General features: G+C 46.9%; 1 protein-coding gene across 1 annotated transcript in view; it reads right to left on the reverse strand.

Annotated features, from left to right (window-relative positions):
- LOC311103898 (uncharacterized protein) overlaps nucleotides 1-19313 on the reverse strand; it is a 72069-nt gene that overhangs the window by 38123 nt on the left and 14633 nt on the right. Inside the window, exons 3-16 of the mRNA XM_084145527.1 lie at nucleotides 18322-18535; nucleotides 17574-17736; nucleotides 10097-10219; nucleotides 7537-7965; nucleotides 6432-6551; nucleotides 6187-6306; nucleotides 5972-6025; nucleotides 5724-5765; nucleotides 5498-5560; nucleotides 4407-4481; nucleotides 2233-2316; nucleotides 2064-2120; nucleotides 1779-1832; nucleotides 1413-1466 (exon numbers count right to left, since the gene is read on the reverse strand). Coding sequence (XP_084001653.1) covers nucleotides 1413-1466; nucleotides 1779-1832; nucleotides 2064-2120; nucleotides 2233-2316; nucleotides 4407-4481; nucleotides 5498-5560; nucleotides 5724-5765; nucleotides 5972-6025; nucleotides 6187-6306; nucleotides 6432-6551; nucleotides 7537-7965; nucleotides 10097-10219; nucleotides 17574-17736; nucleotides 18322-18535 — 1652 coding nt within the window. The remainder of the gene's footprint in view (nucleotides 1-1412; nucleotides 1467-1778; nucleotides 1833-2063; nucleotides 2121-2232; nucleotides 2317-4406; nucleotides 4482-5497; nucleotides 5561-5723; nucleotides 5766-5971; nucleotides 6026-6186; nucleotides 6307-6431; nucleotides 6552-7536; nucleotides 7966-10096; nucleotides 10220-17573; nucleotides 17737-18321; nucleotides 18536-19313) is intronic.

Genomic DNA, 19313 nt, shown 5'->3' on the forward strand with positions numbered 1-19313 from the left:
ACAGAGTCAAAGAGCAAAGATTCCAGTATGTACAGGTTGGCATATATCCAGACACATTCAATGTTGATTACTCTAAGTAGTGATTTACTGTAGTGGCCTAAATCACTTTTTCCGTATCACTTACAAAACTATATCTATTTCTACAGAGGGTTTTTCAACTGGATGCAATGGAAAGACCCCATCAATACATCTACATGGATGAAGCTGGGTTTAATCTCACCAAAAGGAGAAGGAGAGGCCGTAATGTGATTGGCCATCGGGCCATTGTTGGTGTTCCTGGGCAGCGTGGTGGCAATGTCACATTATGTGCTGCCATCAGCAATCATGGGGTTGTCCACCATCATGCCAACCTGGGGCCCTACAACACTCACCAGCTCCTCATTTTCCTCAATCACATGCGAGATGCTTTGTTAGGGCAGCAGGATGAGCATCCCATCTATGTTGTTGTTTGGGACAATGTGAGTTTTCACAGAGCCCTCCAGATTAGAGAGTGGTACAATATGAACCAAGGTTTTATCAATCTTTGCCTTCCACCGTACTCCCCTTTCCTAAACCCCATTGAGGAATTCTTCTCCTCATGGCGGTGGAAGGTATATGAACGCCAACCTTACACCAGGGTAAATCTCCTGCAAGCCATGGGACTTGCCTGTGGTGACATAGGTGTGGAGGCATGCCAAGCCTGGATACGGCATGCCAGGGGTTTTTTCCCCCGTTGCCTGGCCAGACAAAATGTGGCCTGTGATGTGGATGAAGTCCTGTGGCCTGACCCAGTACGGAGACATAATGCTGTGGCTGAGTAATGCACTTATTTGTATATTTTTGTACTTTATTTTTACATGGGCTTACTGTACACAAGTGGCAAACGCATAAGATTTCTGTTTGTTTTTACAAGTGCTACATGTAAATGCACAAGATTTCTGTTTTGTCTTTTTGTACAAGTGCTAAATGCACAGTTTTTTTTTGTTTTGCAACATGCATTTAGCCTACAGTGAACAATAAACATTTATTTCTCCAGCTTCATGTCCTGAGCATTGTGTTTTCTATTTTTCTACGTAGTGTTTAGTGACTGTTCAGTAGTGTTTTTAATTTTGATTGACTCGGGGCACGATTTGACAACATAGGTAACCGTTTTGAGCACAGATTGAACTGTTTTGAGGTGAAAGTTTGGTTTTGCAAGAAGAGTCTGAGGTTTTGTGAACGTAGCTTGAAAATTGGGTTTTGTGTTCACAGTTAAGAGAAAAGGAGAGCAGCTTTCAAGAAATGTGTCTTAGCAATCGAGAAAAACTGTAACAGTTGGTTGTATCTGATCAAGGAGTACAACAACAGTTCAGAACATCTGTATAGAGTTACAGTCCACAGTTTGGTTTCTGGAGCATGATGACAGTATCACATAGCTCACTAAGAAGTCTCACCCTCTTTCCTAACTTCCCGTTGAGTCCTGGAGGGCCTGGAACACCACGGGGACCCTGAGAAAGAATAGACGGAGAGAGAGGGGGAGGAGGAGAGAGAGAGAAAAAAAGAATAGATGGAGAGAGAGGGGGAGGAGGAGAGAGAGAGAATAGACAGAGAGAGGGGGAGGAGGAGGAGGAGGAGGAGGAGAGAGAATAGACAGAGAGAGGGGGAGGAGGAGGAGTAGGAGGAGGAGGAGAGAGATGAAGAGAGAGGGGGGGGGAGAAACAGAGAGGGACAGTGAGAGAGTGAGACCAGTAGGATACATCAAAATCTAAATGGACCTTGACTGCTCTGTGGTAGCAAGTCAAAATAGAATATCCTCTTACCCTTGGGCCATGTTCTCCAGCGTCACCTTTAAGTCCAGAGGAACCAGTAAGACCCTAAACACAGAGAGGAAAGACAGTCACACCAAACAAGGAAATATAAAGAATAGCCTGTTAAGTCACAGTAGTGATGATCAGATTGCTGATTGTTTGTATGTGCATGGAGACAAAATGGGCTTTGGTTAATGTGGTTGTGGTGGACTGTAGACAGGAGAATATAGTGTAGATAGAGGATAAAGGTAGAAGTTAAGGTTGTGGCTTATGGTTCAAGCTAGGTGGGTATCCTACCAGTGGGCCTGGTCGCCCTGTAAGACCCAGTGGACCTGGAGGTCCCTTCAACGACATCTGGAATAAACAAGGGTAAGAACAACAACGTTAGATAAGTCAAGGCTCATTTCTAATGTAAAAGGAGTAATGATGCTACAGGTTACAGTAGTAGTGGCCAGGTGGACGTTACCTTGGTCTGCTGCAGGATGGCCTGAGCCTGAGCCTCCTGGGCTGACACCACAGGCCCCTTCTGAGAATCACCACCATGTTGGAACTACAAGAGAAAGGAGTAGAGTGATAAACCTAAATACATGCAGTATAAGTCCTTCTCTCCCCTCTCTCTGTCATCATGAAGTGCTTTGAGAGACTAGTCAAGGATCATATCACCTCTACCTTACCTGTCACCCTAGACCCACTTCAATTTGCTTACCGCCCCAATAGATCCACAGACGATGCAATCGCCATCACACTGCACACTGCCCTATCCCATCTGGACAAGAGGAATACATATGTAAGAATGCTGTTCATTGACTATAGCTCAGCATTCAACACCATAGTACCCTCCAAGCTCATCATTAAGCTTGAGGCCCTGGGTCTGAACCCCGCCCTATGCAACTGGGTCCTGGACTTCCTGACGGGCCGCCCCCAGGTGGTGAAGGTAGGAAACAACATCTCCACTTCGCTGATCCTCAACACTGGGGCCCCACAAGGGTGCATGCTCAGCCCCCTCCGGTACTCCCTGTTCACCCATGACTGCGTGGCCAAGCACGCCTCCAACGCAATCATAAAGTTTGCAGACGACACAACAGTAGTAGGCTTGATTACCAACAATGACGAGACCGCCTACAGGGAGGAGGTGAGGGCTCTGGGAGTGTGGCGCCAGGAAAATAACCTCTCACTCAACGTCAACAAAACAAAGGAGATGATCGTGGACTTCAGGAAACAGCAGAGGGTGCACCCTCCTATCCACATCGACAGGACCGCAGTGGAGAAGGTGGAAAGCTTCAAGTTCCTTGGCGTACACATCACCGACAAACTGAAATGGTCCACCCACGCAGACAGTGTGGTGAAGAAGGCGCAACAGAGCCTCTTCAACCTCAGGAGGCTGAAGAAATTTGGCTTGGCACCTAAAACCCTCACAAACTTTTACAGATGCACAATTGAGAGCATCCTGTCGGGCTGTATCGCCGCCTGGTACGGCAACTGCACCGCCCGCAACCGCAGGGCTCTCCAGAGGATGGTGCGGTCTGCCGAACGCATTACCGGGGGCAAACTACCCGCCCTCCAAGACACATACAGGACATCAACCACCCGAGTCACTGCCTGTTCACCCCGCTATCATCCAGAAGGCGAGGTCAGTACAGGTGCATCAAAGCTGGGACAGAGAGAATGAAAAACAGCTTATATCTCAAGGCCATCAGACTGTTAAATAGCCATCACCAGCACATTAGAGGCTGCTGCTGCCTGTTGAAATCACTGGCCACTTTAAGAAATGGAACACTAGTCACTTTAATAATGTTTACATATCTTGCACTACTCATCTCATATGTATATACTGTATTCTATTCTATAATATTGTACTGTATCTTAGTCCATGCCGCTCTGTCATTGCTTGTCCATATATGTATATATTCTTAAATTCCATTCCTTACTATTTTTGTGTGTATTGGGTATATGTTGTGAAATTGTTCGATATTACTTGTTAGATATTACTGCACTGTCGGAGCTAGAAGCACAAGTATTTTGCTACACCCGCTATAACATATGCTAAACGTGCGTGTGATTTGATTTTATTTGAATACACAATGTAGATTTCACCTGGCCTCATCAGCATTCAATCTCACAGCTCCACCTAGTGGCTCAGAGCTGTTACTGCCCTGCCTCAGGACAGCATCACATACTGTAAGATGAATCCCAAACCAACCCCCCAACCCTACCAACTCACTAGGAGGGCTCTCCGTTTTCACGTGTTGCTGACGAAACTCTGAGGGTGACTTCCAGAGAGTGATGATGGGATCAGTAAACCCATCAACTTCGGGACACACTCCGGACTTGAATGATGTACAGGTATAGTATAACAGTAATCAGGTTAGTCAGGATAGTACTTCGCTCTGAAGCCTGCAGCCTTGCTGGTTCGGTCGAAGTGTCTATCTGAGGGTCTAATTAGCCCCTACATCCTCGATCATTTTCACTCCCTCAGCTTTGGGACACTTGTGCAAATGGGGGAGGCGCACGTGAACGCGCAAATTGAGGGCAGAGGGGAAGGGAGGGATTTGGGATTCAGCTATAGTCAATGGGAACTGAACATGAGTGTGTGTTCAGATGAGGGAAGTTTAAATAAAGAGAGTTTTATCTCATTCTTACTGGTAACATCAGCATGGTTCCTGGAGGACCAGGTATCCCATCAACCCCAGCTAAACCAGGACGCCCTGGAGGACCCTGAGAGACAGAGGGAGAGAGAGAGGGAGGATTTTAATCATGACTGTATGAGTGTGTATACAGTGAACAACACAAGTATGTACAGTATAGGCCTGTAAGTGGGAGTGTTCCAGTGTGTACATAACGCTAAACAGACAAGAATGAGCCCTACAATCCAATCTCTGTTAAAACAACCTCTGCTTCATTTCCAGAGGGCATGTTACTCACTCTCAGGTTCATATCAATTAGCTTGTCTCTAGAGAGGGGGGGGGGGGTGGTAGAAGATTTTCTGCTTGATGCCCCTATCGAAAGCCTAATGTACCATTAAGCACCTCATAAAGAATTAGAGGTATGAGCTAATCCCAAACTGTCAATCACCTAGACTCTCTGCAGCAGAGACGAAGGCATTTGTCTCAATAGGAACATTATTATAGTATCTGTCACACTGAGAATACTGTTGTATACTGCAAGGCATAAACAATTATGAAGATGAAATACTGTAGACAGGCAGGATTATGGAACACTGTTTTTACATTTGTTTCAGATCTGCTTTAAAAGAAGAAAAGCTTGTTTGATGATCTGATTTGATGTGTTTGATTTAAGGTGAAACTGAGTTAGAAGACCTCTATGTTTTTCTCCTACAACAACATCGTTAAAAATCCTTTAGATCACTAGAGACGACTGAGCATCTGTTGGTTTGTGTCTGTGGGAATGAATCTGTGTTCAGGGAGGGAACACAAACACACAAAGGCACGCACACAGACACACACATACACACACACACACACATTTCAACAGAGTGAATTAGGTCAAACCCACACATGAGTCATCACCAGTCCTTTACTCCCTTAAGCCCAGTAAGGTTACAGTCAAGACCACAGTGAGGTCACAGCATCCCTGACCTGTTTGTGTAGGCTGTGGTCAATCTGTGGTCATGGTCAAACCCAGAGCACAGTCCCTGTGGACCCTGACTATGGTCATACTGTCCCTGAGGACAGTCCACTACGGGTCAATACTCCACGGGGGAGGATACTCACCAAATCACCTGGGTCTCCACTGGGTCCTCGGGGGCCCATTGGTCCTGGTCCGCCTGGAAGACCCTGGAGAATAAACACACAGTCAATCAGCATTGGTCCATAGTATCAATATGGGCAGTAAAGTGGAGTGATAGTTATGATGTACTATTATGTAGTATGAATGTAGTATCAATGTAATATCAATGTAATATGATGTAGTGGTAATGCCTGGGAGCAGGGGTCTTACCTCTGGTCCTGGGGGGCCGACTGGTCCCTCCACCAGTGTACCCTGCACAACATCATACAGATATGGCAATGGCATATAAACACATACAGTATATACCAGAGATTATTCAACATAAAGACAGAAATACTCCATATAGTCTTTATAGAGTCATAAAGATTACATGACAAAACAACGACTCCTAAAATAAAATATTAAGGGCCTAAAATTGATTTACATGAGCGAAATTCTGTCTGAATACTCAAGCTCACCGGTTCAACGATGGCAGGCTCCCCCTTCTCTCCTTTCAGTGCTCTGACACTGGCCTGAGGCACAGACAGACACAGACAGACAGACAGACAGACATATGAACAGACATGTTAGGTGATTGATTACCTACTGTGTGTACAGTAGTTGTAGGTCAGGTACAGGAGTCTCAGAAGTCTCTGAGTGAATACACTTTAACTGTATGATTGGTGAGGCCTACCTCTCCATCCCAGGTATCAGCCCCCTCTCTCTCTGCAAAGCCATATCCGTCCTCGTAGGTCTCATACTCTTCATACTCCTGGTTCTCTGTCTCGTTACTTATGTCCTCGTACTCTACAATCTACGAGTCCATTCAACATGACAGTAAATCACATGATCCAATGACCACATTAATAACTGAGCTGCTACAGAACATGAGCTTCACCGTATGAACACACAGTATATCAAAATCTAAATTCAACTGACCTCGTACCCGCTGATATTGGGACCCATTGTTACCATGGAGACTTCGAGGTCATCATACAGCTCGCCATAGAAGTTTTCGTCGAACTCCTCCATCTGGGGCTTTTTGTCCGGCCTCTCCTCCTGCACAAGGCCAGAGGGTTTAAGGTCAGAGCCATGGTAACAGAAACCATGGAGACACTGGGCAACATTATGGTCTGTCTGTCTGCCCAGTCCTCTGAGTTTGCCCAGCGCCTCCATTTTACACAGTCTATCATAGCGTACAGTTTGCTAAGCTAGTTAGCAGCACAGGTGTCGGTTATGGGAATAGGCAGGTTATACATGTAGCAAGCCTCAGTGTGTTATTAATCATCCTATGCTGATGGAATATTTCACAACCAGGTAGTGATGGAAGCATGACATGGATTGTGACAGCCATTACAGCGAGAGTATGAAAATCAGCAAATTTAGCAAAGTAGCAAAAGTAGCAAAAGATAAGCTTTAGAGACTTCTATCATGGGGACTTTCTTTGACCTACATACAGTATTTGCTGACAGAACAAATTTAGAAAGATGGAATACAACACAGGAGGCATACTGTTTTGGATACATGTATAGCTTTAAAATAAAAGGCTTGGACTGGGTTTGGGTAAGGACATAAACTCTCAGGTCAAATAGATATCACAGCAAAACTACAACACACAACACCTCATACATACCACTTACTCAGATATGTATGTTAAACTACAGGTACTACAAAAGACAGAACTAGTGTTATCCACACAACTAGATTCATATAAATGTCTTGCAACCCATAAACAACTATTGAGACAATTGAGTCACAGTTGTCTATGTGTTATAACATAGTGTAGAACACAGTCTAAATTCTAGATTGTCTATATACTCTACTTAATCTAGAACTAGAGGGATGCAGGGATTCTCCGTGTTCCATTGGGAGTCCTGGAAGGGGAGGAGGTGATTAAGGTAGTGCTGGTTAGGTTAGTGGTCACAGTGAGGAGAGGAGCAGGTTGACAGAGGGTGTAGATGAAGCATTCTGGGAGAGTGGGTCAGTGCTCTGTTAGGGATGGGATGGAGGGGGAGGGGAGCTACATCATAACTTTTCAGTCTACCTCCTCAGTGACCTTTGACTCAGGCAGTGCACTGGGCACCACGGAGGGGTCCTCAATGTCAGAGTTAGGCCTGTGTGTGGGCCTCTCTGGGATCATGGTGGTCTGGTCAGAGGCTTCAGTTGGGGTGACAGCTTCAGGAGTGAACAGTTCCATCGTAGAGGGCTTTTCAGTGGGATAGTAGGTTTCTTGGGATTGGTTTTTAGGCCAAACTGTGGACACCTGGAGGAAACCCTCCTCCTCTGGACCCGCCTCTCCTTCTTTTCTCTTCTTCCTAGACTCCTTCTTGCCCCTCCCTTTCTTGTCACGCTTCTTTTTGTCCTTTTTGCCTTTCCTGTCTTTTTTGGAGCGTTTCATTGGCTCCTCTGGCTCGTCGCTTTGTATCATGGGATCATCGCTTTGCATCATGGGATCAGGTTTAAGTTGAGGGGTCTTTTATGAAAGGGGGAGGGGGCAAGGGAGGAGGTGGGGCACGAACAAGAGAAACAACAACATGGTGAAATACCTGAAACATAACATTTTATTTTATTTTTATTTTACCTTTATTTAACTAGGCAAGTCAGTTAAGAACAAATTCTTATTTACAATGACAGCCTACACCGGCCAAACCCGGACGACGCTGGGCCAATTGTGCCCCGCCCTATGGGACTCCCAATCACGGCTGGTTGTGATACAGCCTGGAATTGAACCAGGTGGTCTGTAGTGACGCCTCAAGCACTGAGATGCAATGCCTTAGACCGCTGCGCCTATGCACACATCCAGTAGGGTCAGACACAGTTCAAGACCCACTCGTCCAGCAAACTCACACACACACACACACACACACCACACACACACCACACACACAGAGTAGTCGTGAATGAAACTACTGTTTATTTATCACTGTTTACCACTGGCCTGTCAACAGAGAGGACATACTTTCTCATGAGGTCAGGGGTCAGTGTGTTTATGACCCTGTTGGGCTGTTAAAATATGTAAACATAAATGTCATTTATGTCCTTTTTTAACTCATATCCATAAGGATATCTGTCACTATTATTGACGACCTTTGAATGAGAACGTTGTTGAAGGTCTGGTCTGTAAAATAGGTTGATGAGGAGATTGTGATGGTTTGTAAACAGGGTCAGTGTGAGGAGGATAGAAAGTGGGTCAGTAGAGTGAGTGATGCTAACAACGTCTTGGACACAGAGCGGGTTTCTCAGCTGTAGATCTAGAACAGCCAACACGCTCTACGTCTGATAAGGCACTGATGGACAGTCCCAGGAGCACCGCCAGGAATTGGACACACCCAGACACAGACAGAGACACACAGCCGGGCATAGGAGGCTACACACAGAACACTGTTCTCACAGACCCTGACAGTATCTCCCTGCTGGCCGCATGAATCAATATTTCTTACTTTTCCTCTCTCCAAAACACTTTTCTCAAACATAAACACACACATACATCATAATATAAGTAATCTCTCCCAGGTTGATCCCATTGCCCAAGCCTGGTGAAGAGGGGAAGAGCCAGAGTGGTGATATCCTGTGAGATTTACGAGGCTCCTGGCTGTGTTTGTTCAGGCTGAAGCAGCTCAACACAGCCCAGGGAGAGATGCACCGCTCTGCTGCTGGCTCACTATCAAAGACAGGGAGAGGAGCTTCTTCTGATGCTGACTGATGGACTGACTGATGTCTAATTCTTCTCTGGCCTGGCCTCCCTGTGTATTAGTGGTGTGTTCCGGGCCCCTAGGCCGAGAAGACTGGGTAGTGATAAATCATGTGATGCAGTACATGGCCAAGGCTGGGATTGGCTGGGCTGGGCTACAGAAGGCGGGGTTGTGCAGGTCTCTGGCAGACACCGCTCTATTGATATGCATGCTGCTTGTTCATCGTTTTATCTGTTGGCTGAAACAAGGGGCTTCTGAGAAAGCAGCTGTAGCAGCCAGCACTGTACTGTGTAGTCAGGACCTGCAAAAAGCCTCAACATGAAACTGTATCTCTGAAATCTTGAGCCCAGACTGAGCCAACATAGATAGAACTCAAACTGGAAATATCGCTATGTGAGTTCAACTCTAAAGCAGTCCAGACAAATACACTTTCTGTTCCATAATCAAATTATGATCAGGGACCATCTGGCTTTTATAGAAGGTGTGGAATGCAATCCTTGTCTTTGTGTTCAATTGAAGTTTTACTGAGGTTGTAAGGTTGTGTGTCATGTTAGCATCTACAGTGTCTCTGTTCACTAACTACAGATGGAATTCCACCCTGGTTTCTTTGCTAGCAGCCAGAAACCAACATCATCAACTGCTGTATGACAGATTATTTCATTTCATACATATATGAGAGAAGAGAGAGAGAAATAAATAAATACTGTTACAGTTTGAAGGAGGATATTTTGGGTGGATGAATCACTGATAATAAAACAAGACAGATGAAGGGGGATTGGAATAGTGTGTGTGTGTGTGTGTGTGTGTGTGTGTGTGTGTGTGTGTGTGTGTGTGTGTGTGTGTGTGTGTGTGTACTGTATGGGTATGTGTGTATGTCAGAGGGTGTCTGCCCCTGGTGGCTGGAGTACTGACCTGCTCAGGGTCCTGGGCCTGTCTATTGTAGGACAGTGGAGAGTCACAGTCAGGGATGTAGTGCAGGCAGTAGTCAGCCGCAGCCTGGGCGTCCTCCAGAATCAACAACTGCTGGATCTCTCCCTATAAAACACACACACACACCCCAGAAAGGCAGGTAGACAAGCATACAGAAAGACATAAAAGCATCATGTTAACCTCACAGACAAACATACAAGGACAGACAGGATCAGCACATCACTCTGACATTGCAGTCTATGAGAAGCACTGCGATGGCCTCGGAGGACCAGGCTGAAAATGTCTGGGAAATCGAATGCTTTGTAGGATGTTGCTAGACCTCTAAGAGAATGTGTTCAATAGAGCTGAAGCCATTTCACATGAGCAATGTGAATGTCCTGTGTGTATAAAATGGCCAACACTACTGTGACTGCTGCTCCCAGAGCCCATCTGTTCCCAGGCTTCTAGCAGAGAGTTGTGTACACATAACAGTGAAATACTTCCCTCACACTCTTTCAAAAGCCCCTTTACGTCCCCAGCCTGCCCCAGAGGGCCAGAGCGTGTGTACACATAAACACACAGACAGACAGCTCTCCTCAATTAGGAGCTCTCCCCAATCACCCCCCCCCCCCCCCGTCTCCCCCCGTCTCCCCCTGGTCCCACTGAGTCCACACACACTAGCACCCAGCTCTTTCAATGGCACCAACTCATTACCAAGTACTTTTTATTAGTGCTTCATCTCACCGAGCACAGATCTCAGGCCAGTATTTAGCCAACATAAACTACTAGGTTACAGTTAATGCCCCAGAGATGAAAAGCCCAATCAACATCAAATTCTACCACACCTTTTCAGAGAGTGAGAGAGAGAGAGAGAGAGAGAGAGAGAGAGAGAGAGAGAGAGAGAGAGAGAGAGAGAGAGAGAGTGAGAGAGAGAGAGATTCTCAGCCAAAGATCAAAGGCCCTGTTCCACCTTTGGTACTGTATCCCTCCCCGCTCCCCCTAGCTGGCGCCGGCCGGCTGGTCAGCTTCGTGACTACTTTCTCCCTACACAGCAGATGTACAGCATTACAGTACAGAGCCAGAGCCACAGAGCACATCTCTAGACACGGAGTCATCCGTATCCAACCATCAGCACATTACAGTGGCTGCAAACATCTGAGGAGAATTTGTGTGTGGATGAGTTAGACCACAGTCTGGGTGTGAGGAGGTGCTGATGACAAAAACCAACAAACAGCGTCAGGTCACAGTCACACAGTACTGTCTAGTTCCCATAGCGACACACAGGCTGGCTCAGCTCCACTGAAGAAAGAAGAAAGAAGTATCTCCAGCAGGCTAGTACTATTGGATACTCTGTAAACAATGTAATGGATCTTTGATACCAACGTTTCAGCCAATACAGCTGCTCCATTGACTAACATAGGGCTAGAGTGGTTGGAAGTGGGGGCTTGCTTTATGGTGCCCAGGCCTGCACTGTGGTGGTAGTTAGCTGGTATTGATTCAGAAGGATTAGGTTAAATGCGGAAGATACATTTTAGTTGAATACATTCAGTTGTGGTATCCCCTTTCCCCTTTCCCTTTCATAGCAGCCAATCAAGGCCTTATTATTTTCAATGACTTGCTATAGTTCCACCATGTGGCCAATTGGCATGGGATTGCATGAGAGGGTGTGACCCATGGGCCTTCACCATCATGCCAAGTTGTGCCCTCCTAGGCCTTACCATCTCACAGGAATTTGCATGTTATTTTCTTTGGGGGAAGAATCCAGTATAGAAGAAATACAATAGAGTTTTACCAGCTTCGCTGCTTGAACCCCTAACAACAACAACAGTAACAACAACAACACATACTGCACTGAATATGACTACAACTCACCTCACTACAGTAAACAAGGAGCAATTCTTAGCTCCTTACTAGCCTGCAGGGCAACAGATGTCAAAACATCTGAATACAATCAGACATAAACCATTAGAAAGGAAGAAATGCATCTAAGACAGAGACCTTGACTAATTAATGCAGCCTTTCCAATCTCTCAAGCTATCCATGAGATTTCTAAATCAATATCAAAACCGCCCTTTTAAGATACGCTTGATAACACAACAACCCAACGTCAAGCCAAGCCAACACCAAAGCTCTGAATGTTTTCTAAAGAGGCCTGATTACTTACGGCAATAATACAATTACTAAAACAGACAGACAGGGTCAGCTGTTGTTCACACATAAACACTGGGCTGGACTATATCTGAGCGTAAGGCGTGGTAAAAACACACAAACAGCCCACAGAGTGCCCAGGCAATACATTCTGTCTCCTGAGTGGCGCAGTGGTCTAAGGCACTGCATTGCAGTGCTAACTGTGCCACTAGAGATCCAGGTTCGAATCCAGGCTCTGTCAGAGCCGGCCGTGACCGGGAGACTCATGGGCGGTGCACAATTGGCCCAGCGTCGTCCAGGGTAGGGGAGGGAATGGCCGGCAGGGATGTAGCTCAGTTGATAGAGCATGGCGTTTGCAACGCCAGGGTTGTGGGTTTGATTCCCATGGGGGGCCAGTATAAAAAAATATGTATTCACTAACTGTAAGTCGCTCTGGATAAGAGCGTCTGCTAAATGACTTAAATGTAATTCATACTTGTGGACAGTTAAATTATTGCTTTAGTGTGCATGCGTGCGTGTGTGTGTGCGTACGTGCGTGCATGCACATTCTTGTGACCGTGTCTCTGCACGTGTGTGTGTAAACAACAACCCCAACAGTCATTTGAAGGCAATCTGGAAGCAATAGAGGTATTAGGGGCTGACCACCGTACCCAAGCTCCCACATTATGTTCTCCCACGCTGGGGGAACTGGGCCGGAACACTGGCCCCCTGGATCCCTCCTGGAACAGAACCAGGGCCTGGGAACAGAACAGGCCTGAGAACAAGGCCAACCTCTAACCTCTCCCCCAGTACCAGCCTCATCCAGGTCAACACAGCCCTGACACACTGCCACTCAATATGGAAAACATGAGCTGGCCTCTCACTCACTTAGGCTATTCAGAGAGAGCAGAGCAGAGAGAGAATGCTAAAGAGAACATTGATAATTGACGGGTATTAGTCATAAGGACGTCAAAGGGATGTTTTTTTTTGCAGCCTGAGGAATGATAAATGGGATGTTTTGAAAGATGGGGTTGGGATGGATCTTTACAGTTGCTTTATGCAAGGAATGTTTAGGGGAAGCGTTGCTTAATTGGAGAAGGAAACTGTTTTATTTGGGAGATAGAGGAGTGTCTGTTAAAGTAAGAGATGGAGGAGGGACCTAATGGCATGGGAGGCTATTAAGTTTGACTTATGGAGTAGGAGAAGCAGTTGAGGTAAAGTTAAGCCATTAGGGGGAGATTGTATAATTATTGTCTACGTGACAACATCAGGGGACATCTGGTTCTGAGAGGCTGAAAGCTGAGAGGACTGAAGTGAATGTACATTAATCCATTAGGGACAGATAATAACCCTTCCTCTGTACTTTTCCAATGTCTCAAGTATGCAAAGGGGGGGCGCAAGGTTGGGATGGTACCCTGAGGGGCCTGAGAGATGGGAGGGGGTGTGCTCTGTGACCCCCTCCTACTCTCCCCCTCTGTGTCTCAGGGCCTGCGGACATGAGGAGAGAAGGGACTGCTTCTCTGCTCTGCTCTCTTTATGCTGGAGGCTACTGAATTAAGAGTGGAGCTGCATTGGAATGACAATGGACTAGGCCTGCACACTATCCTGGGAGAGACATTGAGAATGACTTATGGAACAGGGTCAGGGAAATGAAAATAAAAGAATATGAGCTTTACTTGGAATTCATTTATCTTTTTATTGTGTGATTTGTAAGCACACATGTACGGCACACACACCCAGACGCACACACACACGCACACACAAACGCACACGCTTTATATTATTATCATATTTACCTACACATCATAACTCACTGTTCAGTGTCCATTTCAATTTTACGGTTCCATAATGACATTGTCAGTTCACCAAACACTTTCACCAAGCTCAAACAACCCCAGCCATCATTAAATATGTGACCTTTGCCCTCCCCAGCTACTCAGGGATAATGATGAGGACAGCAGCCCTGACGGTGTCGCCGTAGGGATAAACACTGATGACTGGGAAATTCCTCTTCCAACAAGATCAATCCTCCCAATCAGCAGGCATGAATAACACTCATACATTCACTGACACATATTCACACTCACACACACTGTGAAACGTCAAAATATAAAGCTGTCCGTTCAAATGTCAACACATCTAACATCACACACTCTCCAAAACATCCAAACTCACTCATACAAATACAAATGTTGAGTGTCATTTCCTGGTATTTGATCACAATAGAAATTATGGGGCCAGAGCAGAGCATGTGGCTTTAGAGCATCTCATTCACGCCTCAATAAAATAATTTATAGTAGGTATATTGCATTAGGGTTTAAGTTAGAGTGCTAACCTCCTCGCAGTATTCTCCATGTGACGACTCATATACACTGAGTGTACAAAACATCAGGAACACCTTCCTAATATTGAGTTGCACCCCCTTTTTCCATCAGAACAGCCTCAATTCGTCGGGGCATTAACTCTACAAGGTGGCCCATGTTGACTTCAATGCTTCCCACAGTTGTGTCAAGTTGGCTTGATGTCCTTTGGGTGGTAGACTATTCTTGATACACACGGGAAACTGTTGAGCGTGAAAAACTCAGCAGCGTTGCAGTTCTTGACACACTCAAACCGGTGCGCCTGGCACCTACTACCATACCCCCAGTTCAAAGGCGCTTAAATCTTTTGTCTTGCCTATTCACCCTCTGAATGGCATGCATACACAATCCATGTCTCAAATATCTCAAGGTTTAAAAATCATTATTTAACCTGTCTCCTCCCCTTCATCTACACTGATTGAAGTGGATTTAACAAGTGACATCAATAAGGGATCATAGCTTTCACCTGGATTCACCTGGTCAGTCTATGTCATGGAAAGAGCAGGTGTTCCTAATATTTTGTACACTCAGTGTAGATCAGTGGTTCCCAACCAGGGGTACTAGGACCTCTGGGGGTACATGGCCTATCCACAGGGGTACTTGAGAAGACTCATGAGACCACAGACTTAATGGTAAAATGCACATGAGGGGGTACTTCAGGGGTAATCCGGGCAGAGCAAAATTCAGTTGGTAGTACAGTAACCGTAAAAGGTTGGGAACCACTGGTGTAGATGACTCCAGTTTTTGATACCACAACCAGAGCAAGCTACTGAAGAGCCACTGCCGGCTAATAGCACCTGCACCGCCCGCCCTCGCAGGGCGGTATATAAATTCATGGAGAGGTTGTGTGTTGGGCTAGTGGCCCGCCACGGAAAAAAGCATTGCCATGAAACCTTCACAAAAACGTAATTCTACTCGGACGGACCATGATGACTTGACCCTGGACCGTCTTGACCTACGAGATAAGAATAAGGGAAGAACAGAAGTGGCATGACACCCTTGCTGATGAAGCCAAGGCTGCCTCTAAGGTAGGCAACCATGGAGCCTTTTACAAAACCCTCCGGACTCTCACTGGGAAGACTACACCCCCCCCACGGCGTCAGTAAAGGCGCTCAATGGGTCTGAGTTAGAGACCCCAGAACAGCAACTCGTGCGCTGGATTGAACACTTCTCCACACTCCTTAACCGCCCTCCTCCACCTCCCTCTCCAATCCTAAATGAGCTCGCCTCCTCCTCAGTGGAAGACTCCACCATCATGTCAGAGCCCCCCTCAGAGGCAGAGATTGAGGAGGCCCTAGGGAAACTGAAGCTAGGCCGAGCAGCAGGTGCTGACAATATCCCCCCAGAACTTCTGGGGGGCCCACCGTAGTCACCTATTCACCACATGACAATCCCCCAAAGACTCATTCTACCTTTCAGGAAGAAGGGTCCCAAGGACCAGTGCAGCAACTACAGAGGCATCACACTCCTCAGCGTTTGAGGAAAAGCACTCGCCCATATACTCCTCAAATGCATACGCCCCCTACTTCTGCAACAACAGTGCCGTGAACGAAGCGGATTTACCATCGGTCGCTCCCCTACCGACCGGGTCTTCTACCTCAGACTTCTTGCAGAAAAGAGAGTTCAGGAAACCACTATACGTTACCTACATTGACCTAAAGCAGGCGTTTGACAGCGTGGACAGGGAAGCCCTCTGGAAGATCCTTAGGATCCTAGGCGTTTCAAGGAAGCTGACCGGTCTGCTGTCCCTGCTATACAGGAACACTTCACATCTCTTGTGTTCGGGTCAACGGCCAAACCTCCCCCACCTTTAATATCAACAGTGGCATTAGACAGGGCTGTGTTCTGGCACCTACCATCTTTAACACAGCTTTGTAATGGGAAGGACTGTCACCCGAAGCTTCACTGACCTGGACTATGGGGACGACATGGCAATCCTGGCCGAGCTCTTGGACATCATACACCTTGCCCTTGAGATCATGAATTAGGAGACCCACCCATCCGGCCTCATGATCAGCTGGGACAAAACTAAGATCCAGTCCTTCAGCGACTTCGATCTACCTCCAACCAGCCCTGTTGTGAACATCCACCATGTCGGCGTTGTTCCTAAATTCTGCTACCTTGGTAGCACATAAACGACTGACTGCAGGAGCAACGCCGACATCCACCTTCGCATCGGCTGGGCAGCCTCAACCATGGCCAGCCTAAACATAATCTGGAAACAACTCTCTCTGAAATGAAAACGTAGCATATACAATAGCCTGGTCATTTCCATCCTGTACGGATCAGAGTCATGGACCCTCACCCTGGACCTCAAACATCATGGACCCTCACCCTGGACTTCAAACATCATGGACCCTCACCCTGGACCTCGCACATCATGGACCCTCACCCTGGACCTCACACATAATGGACCCTCACCCTGGACCTCGCACATCATGGACCCTCACCCTGGACCTCACACATCATGGACCCTCACCCTGGACCTCACACATCATGGACCCTCACCCTGGACCTCACACGTCATCTGGATGCCTTTGACTCCAAGTGCCTCTGCCGCATACTGGGCATCACATGGCGCGACCACAATACGTCAAATAATGGACCAACCCCGTCTCCTCCCTGGTCAGAGCCTCCTGACTCCGACTGTTCGGTCACCTGGTCAGATCAAACCCACCTCTGGAGCCTGCCCTTATCCTCAAGGAACCATCCCCCAACTGGCCACGCCCAAGAGGAAGACCGAGAACCAGGTAGTCTGACCAGTTGGAGGATGACATACACAACCTGGGACTCAACACCACATCAGCCTGGGACCTGGCCTAGAATAAGACGGCATGGAGATCCATTTGTCGAGGCGCTATGCTCCGAGGAGCGAGCGAAGATGAGTGAGTGAATATTACATTAACATGCCAAGAATCCAGTTAAAACAAGTTCCAACAATTAATGTTGATGTTCCTCAGATCCAATACCAGAATTAACCAGTGGTGTCCTACCTCAAACACCTCCTCGTCCAGTAGTCGTGTTCCAAACACGGTCACCCCCTCTGTACTGACCAGGGGGTTGTCCCCTCGCAGTAACTTCAGAGTCTGCACCTTCTCACAGTCCAGGTACAGGGTGACTGACTTGCCCTCCACACTGTAGGCTATTCTGTGCCACCTGGACAGACAGAGAGGTAGAGTTGGGTTAGTAGTGATATATTTATACTGCAGGTGTAGCAATATGAAGTGTCAGGTTGAATGTATCTTTTCCCCGCAAGGCAAGTTGGGTTCAGTTAAAAGGAGGCACCACCTGTATGCAGTATGCTGAGGAAGGGTTTTCTAAGGTCAAATGCATTGAATCACACTGTGGTATTTTACAGGGTCAAGTCAAGCCATTGACCTTGTATTGTGAGCCAAGAACTCTATGGTACTAAGGTGATCTATGTTTTTCCTCTATGGCTCCGGGTCACTTAGGGTCAAGCACATTGTGTGAGCTGTGTGTGCCACAGTCAAGTAGGGCCAAGTGAGATCACATACTGAGGAAACTATATTTTGGGTCAGGTAGGGTCACATGATAGGGGATGATATGTTACGGTGATACCCAATGGCCAACCAAATGACATGATGCAGGTGAATCTCACCCACCATATTGGGTCTAATAATGTCAATGTGTGTCAATCATAAATCAGGGGCTATAGGGTTCGGGTTTTGAGAAGTCGTCCCAGTCAAGAGCCAAGGACATCAGGCCAGGACTAGTACCCACTTTCCATCAGCCAGGTTGATCTTCTTGAAGATAGGGTAGAGCTCCGGGGAGGGCTGTCCCTGGTGGTCTTCGTACAGGAAGACAGGCGAGCGGCCCACCTCCAGCCCCAGCTGCTGTACACCCTGCTCATCATACACAGACAACAGGAAGAACTGGGAGTCCTTCTTTGCCCTCACTGTTGTCATCAGGGAGAAGTCCACAGGGAACGGCGAGTCTGGGGGAGGGGAGGAGGAACAATTGTTGTGGATGATATGGTTGACCTTTTCTACTCTGTTGTCCTCTGATGTGTTACATAATGTTACTGCTGTCACTGTTTTTATGTAAAAATACATTATGCAATATCTGTATCCAATGAAAAAAATGTCAAGTCAGTCATGCTTTTAATTTTACTAGGCAAGTCAGTTAAGAACAAATTCTTATTTACAATGACGGCCTACACCGGCCAAACCCGGACGACGCTGGGCCAATTGTGCGCCGCCCTATGGGACTCCCAATCACGGCCGGTTGTGATACAGCCTGGAATCAAACCAGGGGGTCTGTAGTGACGCCTCAAGCACTGAGATGCAGTGCCTTAGACCGCTGCGCCACTCGGGAGCCCATGCAGTCAGTCATGCAGTCAGTCATACAGTCAGTCATGCAGTCTGTCATTCAGTCAGTCATACAGTCAGTCATACAGTCAGTCATGCAGTCAGTCATACAGTCAGTCATACAGTCAGTCATACAGTCAGTCATGCAGTCAGTCATGCAGTCAGTCATGCAGTCAGTCATAAAGTCAGTCATGCAGTCAGTCATACAGTCAGTCATACAGTCAGTCATACAGTCAGTCATGCAGTCAGTCATACAGTCAGTCATGCAGTCAGTCATACAGTCAGTCATGCAGTCAGTCATACAGTCAGTCATACAGTCAGTCCTACAGTCAGTCATACAGTCAGTCATGCAGTCAGTCATGCAGTCAGTCATACAGTCAGTCATACAGTCAGTCATACAGTGGA

The sequence above is a fragment of the Coregonus lavaretus genome (assembly GCF_964263955.1).
Source record: "Coregonus lavaretus genome assembly, chromosome: 28".
Lineage (NCBI taxonomy): Eukaryota > Metazoa > Chordata > Actinopteri > Salmoniformes > Salmonidae > Coregonus > Coregonus lavaretus.